Source organism: Archocentrus centrarchus, chromosome 7 (genome assembly GCF_007364275.1).
Source record: "Archocentrus centrarchus isolate MPI-CPG fArcCen1 chromosome 7, fArcCen1, whole genome shotgun sequence".
In the NCBI taxonomy this organism is placed as follows: domain Eukaryota; kingdom Metazoa; phylum Chordata; class Actinopteri; order Cichliformes; family Cichlidae; genus Archocentrus; species Archocentrus centrarchus.
This window is the reverse complement of record NC_044352.1, coordinates 17,957,443-17,969,462: the sequence shown is the minus strand read 5'-3', so window position 1 is coordinate 17,969,462 and position 12,020 is coordinate 17,957,443. Positions and strand designations below refer to the sequence as shown.

At 39.2% G+C, this 12,020-nt stretch overlaps 1 protein-coding gene across 1 annotated transcript in view; it reads left to right on the top strand.

Annotated features, from left to right (window-relative positions):
- Positions 1 to 10,411, top strand: part of LOC115782776 (voltage-dependent calcium channel subunit alpha-2/delta-3-like) — a 126,612-nt gene extending 116,201 nt beyond the window's left edge. Inside the window, exons 30-36 of the mRNA XM_030733189.1 lie at positions 424 to 499; positions 606 to 658; positions 1,811 to 1,866; positions 4,137 to 4,251; positions 8,277 to 8,389; positions 9,341 to 9,423; positions 9,538 to 10,411. Coding sequence (XP_030589049.1) covers positions 424 to 499; positions 606 to 658; positions 1,811 to 1,866; positions 4,137 to 4,251; positions 8,277 to 8,389; positions 9,341 to 9,423; positions 9,538 to 9,630 — 589 coding nt within the window. The 3' untranslated portion in view covers positions 9,631 to 10,411. The remainder of the gene's footprint in view (positions 1 to 423; positions 500 to 605; positions 659 to 1,810; positions 1,867 to 4,136; positions 4,252 to 8,276; positions 8,390 to 9,340; positions 9,424 to 9,537) is intronic.
- Positions 10,412 to 12,020: the final 1,609 nt, after the last annotated feature.

Below are 12,020 nucleotides of genomic sequence, written 5' to 3'. Positions count from 1 at the left end.
AGACAGACCTAGATCTCACACCCTCAGGGTCTACTAAGCCTTTAAATCCTCTGATATCCCCCCAATATCCCCAAATCATCTACACCTACGCACACACACACTCACCCACCTTCCTACATCACTTTGAGGAACCTCTCAGGAAGCTCTCGGCTTTCACTTGCTTTCCTTTTCCCATTCTGCCACATCCATCCAATATATTATTGGTAGGTAAAGCAGCAATTGTAGCAGAGGTGGGATCTTTTCTTCCTGCTCCCACACAGCAGTCTAAAAGGCCCCACAGGCATGTGATACTAAAGAGAATATGTGAATCAAGACTTATATCACCCTGTCAGGGCCGTATCAACCTAAAATTCTTTACCTGATCTCTATTTCTGATATTGCATTTCACTCTGTGTTTTGTCTTTTCTATCTTTATCTCTGCAGGGTCACTCTATATGACTACCAGGCTCTATGTTGGGTCTATTCAGAAAGTAGCGACAGTGGACGCACTCTATTGGATGTGAGCTCTGCAAACACTTCAGCCTCTTTGTTTGCAGTCCATGTTATGCAAAGCTGGGCTTACATGTTTTGTGCTATTCGTGTCTGATGTCTATTTCTTTCTTTAGCCCTACTTCGCTTTCTTCTCAGCTGTGAAGTGGATTCTGACTGAGCTTGTCATGTAAGACTTCTGTGTATGTGAGATTGTCGTGTCTGTTTCTAATAACAAAAGCTTACTGCGTGTATGTGCTTTTTAGGACTTGAAAAATTGCCTCATTGGTCTTAAATTAAATGTGTGTTTGTGAGTATGAAGTGTATGTTTGTTTACGAGTGCCTCCACATGTATGTTGACATGATCCTCGGTGATCATGAGCAGTAATGGCTACCTGATGTTTCCTGTGGTGCGGGTATTCCTGTGATGCCACGTTGTGGTTTTGGAGTCTTCCTGGGTGGTCTGTTGTTGCCACAGTGCATCATGGGAGGATTGAGTTGTCAGTGCTAATTTTACAGTCTGTCATAGTGAAGACATTTTTTTTCCTGTTCAACAGATATCAATGTGTAGGAATTTTCACAAGGCAAAACAAAGTATATATAGTAATTTTGAAAACTGCAAGTCATCTATTAATTTTCAGTTACATAATGGTAATGTATTGTCTTCTAATAATAGAACATTATTTTTTCATCTTGCAAGTTTTTTTCTGCAAAACTGCATGAGGTTAGGATTAAATTGAAACTGTAACTTAACCCTTTCATGCATGAATTATGAGAACCTCAGTCAAGATTTTTCCTGTTTTTAAAACAAAAAACAAAAAACAATGCAACTAAAATTTTGTTTATGAACCTATTTTTCATGGAGTTACAAACGTGTCCACTCAGCTGGACGCCATGCTTTTGACTTTTGAACCACAGAAATATGTATTTAACAAACCAATAACAGAAAATCCTCAGCTCGACTGTCACTACTACTAGCATTGACTAATCCTGTTAATTACATTCAAATAACTAGTAAAAATAACAAAAAGAACTGCCCATGACTGGCCAACAGTTAGAAGTGTATGGGATGATCCACAAGCATCCTCTGTGTTGGCTAATACGCAGCAATAACAACAAAACACATACAAAAGAACAGCTTTTGAATAGCTGCCCGCTGTAGTGATCGCTATGTATTTACTATTTATTTACTTTCACAGGCACATAACTTGTAAAAATTACACAATTTAATCTTCTCTACTTTGGTCTAAACTAATGCAGAAACAATGTTTAGTATGTAGTGGGTATTATATAAGCATATGTTGGAGTGGATGATTATGGCTGTTGATGTCTCCCTATTTAGATTCCTGGTTGAGTTCAACTTGTACAGCTGGTGGCACTCTGACCTCACCACAAAAGGTAAGAACAAACTCTTTGGGGCCGAGCTGGATCTCTCCATCTGAACAGCACTCACACAAACATCTTCACTCTGCTGCTGTCTTACCACAGTTATAACAATGTTTTATTTATGTACAAACTACAATGTTTATAATGCTTTTATTTATTTTTATTTATTCTTAAAATGTATTCATTAAGTTTGTTTAAAAAAATTACACATTCATCTCATATAAAATTATTTGTCCTTAAATAATAAAGGTTATCAATAATTATGATCATAACATCTAGAAACATTTTTGCTGATAGTTTTCACATTTTTTAAAACCAGAATTGTCACTTAAGTAATGACTGCCACATGGAAGTCTATTTTTAATTGTTTTGAATTTTGAGGGAAAAAAAAGGGGGATTTGATAATTAAATAGTTGTTGTAATTGCTAGAAACAACACGTTCGCCCCTATAAGAAAACAGCTATCAAACAAAAACAATACATACTGTAGCTAAGACGTGAATTAAACCACTTCAAACTTTGTAAAATAACTACTTTCACCACTTGACTTTTTTCCATATCTGAAAAATTCTGGGAAGTATATACATTTTTTATTTTTGTTTGTTCCATATACATGTGTTGTGTACTGATCTTTCCTCTCACAAAACAGACAGAGGAATTTACCACTGAACAAAAAAAAAAAAAAAAAAAACACAAAAACATTTTGTCTGATTTTTAAATGAAAATCATCTTGTTTTTTGTTTTTTTGCCTTTTGAAAGAACAAACGTTACACGTACTGCTTTATGCTTTATACGTTTGAGTTGTCAGCATACAGCGCTGCATACAGAATAAATATCCAGTGTCCCTGCCACTGGCCTCATGTCTTCATCTTCGCCATCTCCCCTCCATTTCCTTTTGGTCTGAGTCAGTGTGACCACTGGAAAAACAGAATAAAGAGCAATCCAAAACCTAAAAGCAAAAAAAAAAAAAAAAAAAAGCAAAACAGACGATTACCTCAAATGACCTCAATGTTTCAGAGTTTGTGTATACATGTCTCTATACACACAATTTTCTTTGTCTGTCCAGAGGGGTTATTTTATAAGATCTTATGAACTGCAAGGACTTGTCATATTGGTAATGGTGGTAGGCAAGAGCCACTTGGTAACATGAGAAAAGGGTGTCTCTGTTTTTCTCACCCAGTCTATCACGTTTTCTCTTTTTCTCTGGTTGTATGTCATTCCTTTCTTTTTCTTTTTTTCTTTCGCACTCGCTTCCATGAATGCACGCACATTCTCATATGATTATTGCCAGGCTATGAATGCTGTGATTCCTCATGCTTTATGGAGTGTTGAATACTGTTTTGCCTGTTTGAAATGAAAGCCTCACTAAGCAGCATCATATTGAAGCATTAATTCTTGCCAAAACTAATATGAAAATATTTAGTGTGTGAGACAGGGGGGAGAAAGAACCACAAAATGAAAGTCTATGAAATGCTTTCCTTGCACACTTTAATCCTGAATGAAGTGAAGCTGGGCATCGCTGCTCACAGAGTAGTCGAGACAATTTCACAGCTGGCTAGTCTCAGGTCTTAGCACTTTCTATATCTTTTTACAATAAAGACAGAGGCCTGTGACACACAGCTGAAACACCATAATTTAGCAGCCCGTAACCCAATCTACACAGCCTCTCAAGCTGAACTAATCCCAGGCGTTTATACATGTAGGCTGCGCTTCTCGCATCCATATAGTTTATTTACAGTGCACACACACACACGCACACACACATATACAAGCACATGCACACACGCACGCACGCACGCACTGAATAATGCTCCTGATTCTCAATAATAAAACCCCATCATTCAAGTTAAACACATAATCACCCATGTTTAGAAGTCTCTCTGTTGTAAAGATATGTAAAACGCTGTGATTCCGCTAGGTATTTAAACAGTTTCTTTGTGTTAAAAGTCTAAGTTTGGATTAAGCAGGTCCTTTTTAATAAGGGTTTAATGACATTTTAAGCCAGTCATTCTGCAGGGTCGTTTCAAACCTCTGGGTGGCAGGAAAGTTCAAGCAATGCTGTGTGACTGGCCTCGATTTACATTGGAAATATTTCCAGCAGGACAAGAGACAGCTCTGGTCCAGAAATGCTGTTTTCTTTCAAACTTGAATATTTACATGGACACAGTGTGTTTAACTGTGTGCTTGCATAACTCTTTACATAGCTATTATTTGATTTTCAAATGGGTGTTTCATCATTTTTCCACCAAGTTTTGCCTCTCCTTTCTTCTTCCCACCTCTCAGCTCAGAGGATAGGTCGGACCATGCAGGTGCCATGTGACACAGAGTACCCGGCCTTTATCTCCGAGAGAACCATCAAAGAGAACACTGGCAACATTGACTGTGATGGCTGCATCAAGTATGGCATGCACAAACAAGACACATAAACATACATCAGCTACAAGTGACATCAACAATAAGAGCTGTTGGTTATCAGCTGTCCACTGTGCACCATAAAACAACAATGAAAAATGAACAATCCTGTTAATTCTCATCTTGGAGACATATTTTTGTCTTTATAATCCTAAATAATGAGAAACACATTTAAATCATTTGTTGTCTGTTGAAAACACTTTTATCCAGGGCAATCCATCAGAGACACAGATACAGACATACACACACACACGCAGCATTTTGAAATACGAGGCATTTAGAGATGAGGGAGAGAGGTGGAAAAAAAAGCTTCCTTTAAAAATGGGAAAATGAGTGTGGTCCCCATTAACAATTTGGGCTTTTCTGTCAGGCAATTGTGGGGTGTTCTCTGGATCCCTGCAATGGGCCCTTCATTGCTCCCAGCTGTGGAACTGCCAGGGAGCTCAGCTCTTTGCGTGCATGCGTGTGTGTGTGTGTGTGTGTATGTGTGTGTTTTCCTTGTGTGTCCACTGTCGGCACAGCCCCACAAGGTCAGCAGGGTAACCACCGCTTTGGGTGCCAGGACTACAGTGTAGTTGGAGATACAGCCAGATCCCTACACATACATGCACAGATACCATCATGTCAGACACCCAGTCCCTCCCACACATGGCAGAAGCGTGTTTCAGAGAAGAATGCCATAATCTGTAATGATGACACCAAAACTGGGATTAGCCGGAAAAAGCTTTGTGCTCCTCAGCAGCGTACCGCCTTCAAATAAATCTTTTTTTAAACTCAATGAACTTGACAAAGTAAAACGGAGTTTTTATTTCAGTTATATGGAATTTTATAGCTCATATTTGTAATAGAGGATATTGCCGATAAACATCTGTTTCAAGTTACAGGCTGACTGTGGCCTTTTCTCTTATATTTTCATTGGGACACATGTGTATGCTTTATGCTCTGGGAAATATATCCTAAGCACTTGCCTGTTAAACCTCTCTTTACTGTATTTTGACTCTTTGTGTGCATGCATGTGTCAGTTTTTGTATGTGGGCACTACTCCCCGATTAGTGCAACAGAACACGAGGAACATCAAACTCTAGCGAAGGCTCTAGTGACTTAAGTGCCCCAATAAGATGAGTTAACCTTTATTAATGCATCCGTAGCTTTTTTTAGATGGTAACATGAGATTCAGGACAAAGAGCGCGTCTCCAACCAGAGAAGGTCTTCAGTGGGACCATTAGTGACAATAATCCTGGTTGTATATCTCGCCAACACAAATGGTCCTTTTCTTTCTCTCCACCATGAGGGAAGACTCAAGTCACCAAGAAAAAAAAAAAAAGAGGTTAAAACTTCCAGTGAGCAGCAGCCTCAGCTGTGCAGTCATGCATTAAGACATGGATTAAACTTTTAAGGTAATACATTTTTTTTTTTGTTTGATTTTTGTAATGACAATAATGGTACTGCTTTACATAGTTGTGCTCCAGAGTTGTCATTAAAGCCATGTACAAGGCAGGTTTTGTTTCATAACACAGTATTAAAATGCATTTAAAATAGCTTTTTATTTTTAAGAAATACACTAAATAACAAAAATAAAAAATGATTTTATAACATCAAGGCTTGAGTGATAGAACTGGTTGAGCAATTTTTATAATTTCAGAAGTAGTTTATGCATATAAAGTGTTTTTTTTTTATTATTATTTTTGGACTTTTCTTTATAAATAATCTTCCTTTTCTACGTCAGTGCCAGTATCTTTATCGTACTGTATTTCACATCAACTTAGAGACCTTAGACAAAAGTCCTGTCACATGTATGTACTGGAATCGTGTGTAAAAATAAAAATACTGGAATCGCAGTGCTTGTTTTTCCCCTGAAGTAATAGGAAACATGAAAATAAAATGACAGCATTGGTCTGAAAACTCATCTATCTGATTGTTGAAATTTTGTTGGAGCAATTTCGACTCAAATTAGTAATAGTTAAATTGCACACAGTAATTACTGGTCAAATTTTTCAACTGTGATGACAGATAATTCTGAAAACCCTGCTGGACATGCATTTATGGTTATGCTATGCCATTATTAAAACCTTAGAAAAACATGAATATTCTCCATTGGATACAGAATAAATAATTTATCCAAACCTGTGCACAGAATGAGTTTTCCATGAAATGCACAAAACTATGTCCAGCTCTGAAAGTACAGCAAAAGCATTACAAAATATTGTGAATTTTTAGCATTATCTTATTATAAGTAACCCCCAAAATGAGCATCAGTAAAATCGACAGTGTAACAAAGTGTTGTTAAGCAGGACCATCTTCCTTATCTCTTTCAGCTTTTGGACTGTGTGATATGTTTTGTTAAAACTAAAAAGAAGACAGCCTTTCACCATCTCCTGCAATTCTCAGCTTTATAAATCGTCACCCTCTTAAAATAATGGCTCTTTCAGGTTTTTCAGAAAAGAAAGAAAAAAAACTGAACCGAACATTGAAAATAATGATTTAGACAAAATAAAACTTTCGTCAAAAAATGACTTAGGCCATTATTTAAGGGTGACGATATCTAACTCTGTTTTTTGCTTTTCTCCCTTTTGTCTCCCATGTGAGTCTCCACATCGCTTAAAAGCTTGTCTGTTATCTCTTCTCAGAGAAACATGTTGGATGTCCTTGTCTGTTTTCCCGCCAGCCAGAATGTAGAGGCCACAGCACTATGAGGCAACATTAACAACAAATTGTCTGTTGTGCTATCTGTGTTTGTGATATGCATTGCTGTCTGTCACTGTGTATCTGTGCACGCTGTACACGGCCTTGTGCGTGTACGTATGTGTGCATCCATATGCAGTGTGAAGCTCCCTTTCCCAGCTCTGGGTATGTTCAAGGCCAGCAGATGTGCTGTCAGGATGTGTTTAAGTCTTTTCTCCAAGAACACTTGCTCTGCTTTCTATCAGCGGGCAGCGCTGGACTGGACCGGCGCTGTGCAGGGGTGAGCACAGATTATTAAACATCAGCAGATCCTAATTCACCCTGATTGGAACTGGCTTGGTCTGTTTGCTGAGTTGGTTTTGTTTGGTTTGGTTTGACCGGTCGTGGTGGGGATAAGTGTATTAAGTGCGGTGGATTGGCACTCCTCAGGGATTGAAGGCTGTTTGTGGTCAGATTAAATTGGTCATGGTATTGAATGAGTAAAGATGGAGATATTCCTGTGCATATTAGGGCTGTTTTGATCTATCAGGTCGCTCCCTCTTTGTCTTTGTTCAAGACTTGAGAAAGTGTATTTTTGTATACAGTATTTTTACATCTGTGTGTGTTCACTCAGTCACACGTGCGTGTTTTCATATGCGTCTGATAAATGCTTCAGAGTGAATTCGATAAATCACCCAGCTGCAGCGAAAGAGAGCAAGGCAGAGAAGCAGGAGATCAAGAAAGAAAGGGTGATAGAAAGAAGAGATCATCTTTACGACCTCTCTTCTTAATAAAGCTTATCCACAGCCATAAATCACCGGCCAGGAGGCCAAGGCAAGGCCTGATCTCTCAGGCCAGTAAAACACAGCCATGGGAAGCTATGAGCACAAAAGTGTGGTTCCCATTTGTCTCCCTTTGGAGTGTTTTATATTCGGCAACACTTCATTGGTGCTTGCCTTGGATAGGGTACAACAAAGCCTTAAGAAAAGGAAAGGAAGAGAATGAGGAAGACGAGCGGATGGAGTGAGTTTGAGAAATTTGTGTGTAAACTATATGTGTGTGTATGCTGGTGTGAGTCTGTCTAGGTTTCTGTATGTTTATTGACAGTTGGCGGTGAGATACTTAATACTCTTGACATGCATCCAGTGGAGTCTCTTCAGAGCTTCTCCCCTCTGCCAGGGGAGAATGTGAACACTCATAACACAAATCCTGTGACACACATGGAAATTTACATCATACCCATGCTCCTTGACTGTTTGCCAGATCTCACTTTCAACTGTCTCTTATTCCCTCTTCCTTCTTCCTTCTCCGTCTTTATTTTTTTCTGGCTGTCTGTGCTGTGATTGGCAGGTCCTTTGTGATTCAGCAGATCCCCAGCAGTAATCTCTTCATGGTCGTGGTGGACAACAAGTGTGACTGCAGCATGTTTGAGCCAATCACCATGGACCCCATCGAAATCATGTATATCCTTCACTGGCCAAAAAGCAGAGGTGTTAGAGAATAATATAATATAATATACAGTAAAAGCAAGACAGATAAAAGTGGCAGGGTTGTGCAAAAGAATTACGCTGTCGATAAATATAGTGCATCTTCAATTAAATGCACCAAATGACTTTAAATGTAAACAAAATTTCTATTAATCATCAGCTTGCATCAAACATTAATAGGTACTGGAAATGAATAACTGAATGAGTATCGATTTACCCCTGCAGAGATAATTCTAAGTGTTATCTTATTTTCGTTTTAATAGAGAGGACACCTCTTCACTTTCACAGTTAGAATTGTTACAGTTAATTTCCACTGACTTGGGACATTAGGAATTATGTGTATCATTTTAATGTGAAAAGTATGTTTACCCTCTACCCCTTGTGGATAAGATATCTAACTACTGTGTGGGACAAGATCTGAAGCTGGGCCACTAAGACATCACTCAGTATTTTATTTTTTTTAATTCTGTGTGAGTGTGTGTGAGTTTGGACTTTGTTATATGCCACGCTGTGATTGGATCTTGATCAACAGCAGACACAGCTAGCTTCAAATGGCTGGAGACTGAAGGAACTTAATTTGTCACCACATAACTGGCTGGATTCTCCTACAATGTGCATTTCTTTGAAATTTTATGCACTACAGTCACGCTGTGTATACATGTCCACCAGTGTTTATTTTGTTGTGGGGTGCTCACTGTAGCATGCTGTTCTGTTGCTGTGCAACAAAAGAAACCTCATCAAACATTGCTGAGAGTTGGCTCTTGTTTCACTTTTACTCTACACACAAAAAAAATGCATTTTTGAAAAACTTCCTTCCACTATCCACTCTCAAACATGCATTCTTTTTTAATTAATCAAGAAATATGCTCCAAAAGGAGTAATGCAGCATGTACACATTGTCTGGTATTGCCTTAACTCTAACTGCACATAATGAATCTCTCAAGTGCGAAAGATTGAAGATGCAAAAGGACAGGAGGCGCCCAGACACCTGCCACCCTTTTCACCCAGAGGTATATGCACATATACTGCATACACAAAGAGCCCACTATAGTAAAAGTCGATTTCATGTACTTCCCATTCAAATAAATCATATCTGTTCCCATCATGTCCCCCTCTTTCTCTAGGAGAACTCAATGGAGTGCGGAGGAACTGTGAATCTTACCCAGTCTCTTGTTGTGACACTGCTCTGCCTACTAGTGGCGTTGTTCCCTAGGTGACCAGAGCTGACCACGCCTCTCCATCGAGAACTTTACTTGGATTGGATTGGCTCGGCATGCAAAAGAATCGCATCGATGCCACAGAAAAAAGCACTCATGCCCCGTATAAAGTCGCGCCCAATTTCAACTCACCACCTACAAAGCCCCTAGCCCTGACGTACCTCCCTACAAGGTACATATTTGAAAGGATTGATAATGGATACAGTTGCTAAGTAGTGATCATTAAGGTGCTTTAGCAATATCACACAAAGTGCACAGAGGTTTTTGAGGAGATACAAAGTTTAGAAACACATAGTAATAATGCTGACAATGCACTTAGTAGCTTAAAAACTGCACAAATGGTCTAGTAATACCCAAGGACGCTAACACCACTATGTTCAGTCCTTTCAGGTAGCAGCTAAGGGCTGGGGTCTGTAGCTGGGCTTGGAACTGGGTACTAGAGCCACGTAACACCCATATGGAGAAAGACAGATGCACCTACGATGGCCAACTCTGACTTTTCATGGACAATGATGACTCTGAAGATAAAAAAATAATAATAAAAAAATAATACTGATGATGATTATATGTGGTTTGGGTTGTAATGAAATGTTTGTCTGTTGATATTTTTTTCCACAACGAGAAAAAAAAAAAGAGTTCTAGTGTATGTATATAAAAATATATGGAAAAAAAGAGTATTATTTATGATTTGCAAGTGTACCCATAAACTGTGACTATGAGATTTTGAGTTCTCTGATGTGAGTGGTTGTTAATATTTGAGCATTGCCTTATTGAACAACATTGGTCCTGTTTATGTACTTTTGAAATAAAATGATGTTTGAAAATTTATGCTGTTGTTGAAAGCTATGTTGGTGAAAGGAACTAAACATAGCAGATATTCGCTGAAACAATAGATTTAATATGAATCACTACTTTCCATATATTGCTCTGTTGTTTTTGGCAGATTTGACTGATTAATACAGTGTCTGCTCTTGGTCTGGGGAAATGTTTGGCTGCTTTTTGACCTCCACATAAGCAGAGATGTAGCAACCGTGTGTGTGTGTGTGTGTGTGTGTGTGTGTGTGTGTATATGTGCACATTTGCATGTTCATCTGGTGTTTCACTGTTTTGCCATTCATGTACCCCTCTGGCCCAGAGGCTTATCCTCCCGTTCAAAGAGACAATAAAGACCATGACAGTGGAATGGAAAACCAACCACGACAAGCATCTGTATTTGCTTAGGAATAGATGCAAAAAAGCATTTTGTGACACGTACGTGTACGCATACATGCAAAAATACAATTTTAGAGCAAGGCATTCACAAATATATACATTACACTGGAGTTTAAATGAAAAAAGTTTTCAGTGGTGGCCAGAGGAAGCTCTGCTGTGGCCTCCATGTCAACACCAAGGTCCCTGTGGTCAACAATGGGACATGCTTCATCTCCCTCTCTTTCCCCACCTCTCAACTAGCCAGTTCTATGAAACCCCAGCTCCAGTGGCGAGGTAATTCTCAGCGTCCTAGTGGTCTAATCTATTCTCTTCTATTTAATTGAAATTGTCCCTTCAGCAGAACTTTGTGACTTTAATCATTCCCAGTTCTCTTCCCCTCTATGTGGTCCAAAGACTCCCTGACTTGCTTGTGGGTCATTTATCACTGCATAATGGGATTGGAGCTGTTTTGGGTCAACACACATCCAACCCAGTCTGTGATTCCTTCCTGTTTGCCAGATGAGCTATGGGAAAGTGCATCCAGTGTGTGTGTACAAAAGGCAGACTTGGGAAAGCAATCTTCTTTCTGGGGTGTTGCCACAATGGCAGCCCCTGTTGGCCCCATTCATTGTTCCCATGAGTGATAAATGTTCATCTGTGATCTCTGTAAGCCATTTTGCCCTCACACTGATGGATACATAAGCCATTCAGATGCTAAAAATGCCCGCAAATGCATACACTCTATTTTCTAAGTTTCCCACCGCACGCAGTTTATGTGCACACAGGTGACAATTAAAGAAAAACAAAAAACTTTAATAAAGTAGGAAGGAACAGGGGAAGGAAAAACAACCAAAAGACAGAGATGACAGACTCAAAGAAGGAGCAAGTGACAAACACTGAGGGTATTTTCTAAAAGAAAAAAAAAAGAAAGGCATCCACATTCCTTCCCAGTGATCCAATCTGCACTGCTGTTTGAGGTGGGAAGGAACCCCTGAGAGAGGCGTCACTGCTCACTTGGACACAATGCCCTAAAGGGGCCCTGAAGTTCCAAACCAACATATCCATCAGCACTCATGCTACTCTAACTCTGTTCACCATTATGCTGAGTACAAGACAAATCTCCTTTTCTAATATGCCGGAAGACAGGCGATGGCTGAATCACACATGTATTCACACATTCAAGCATTTCTGCATCCACT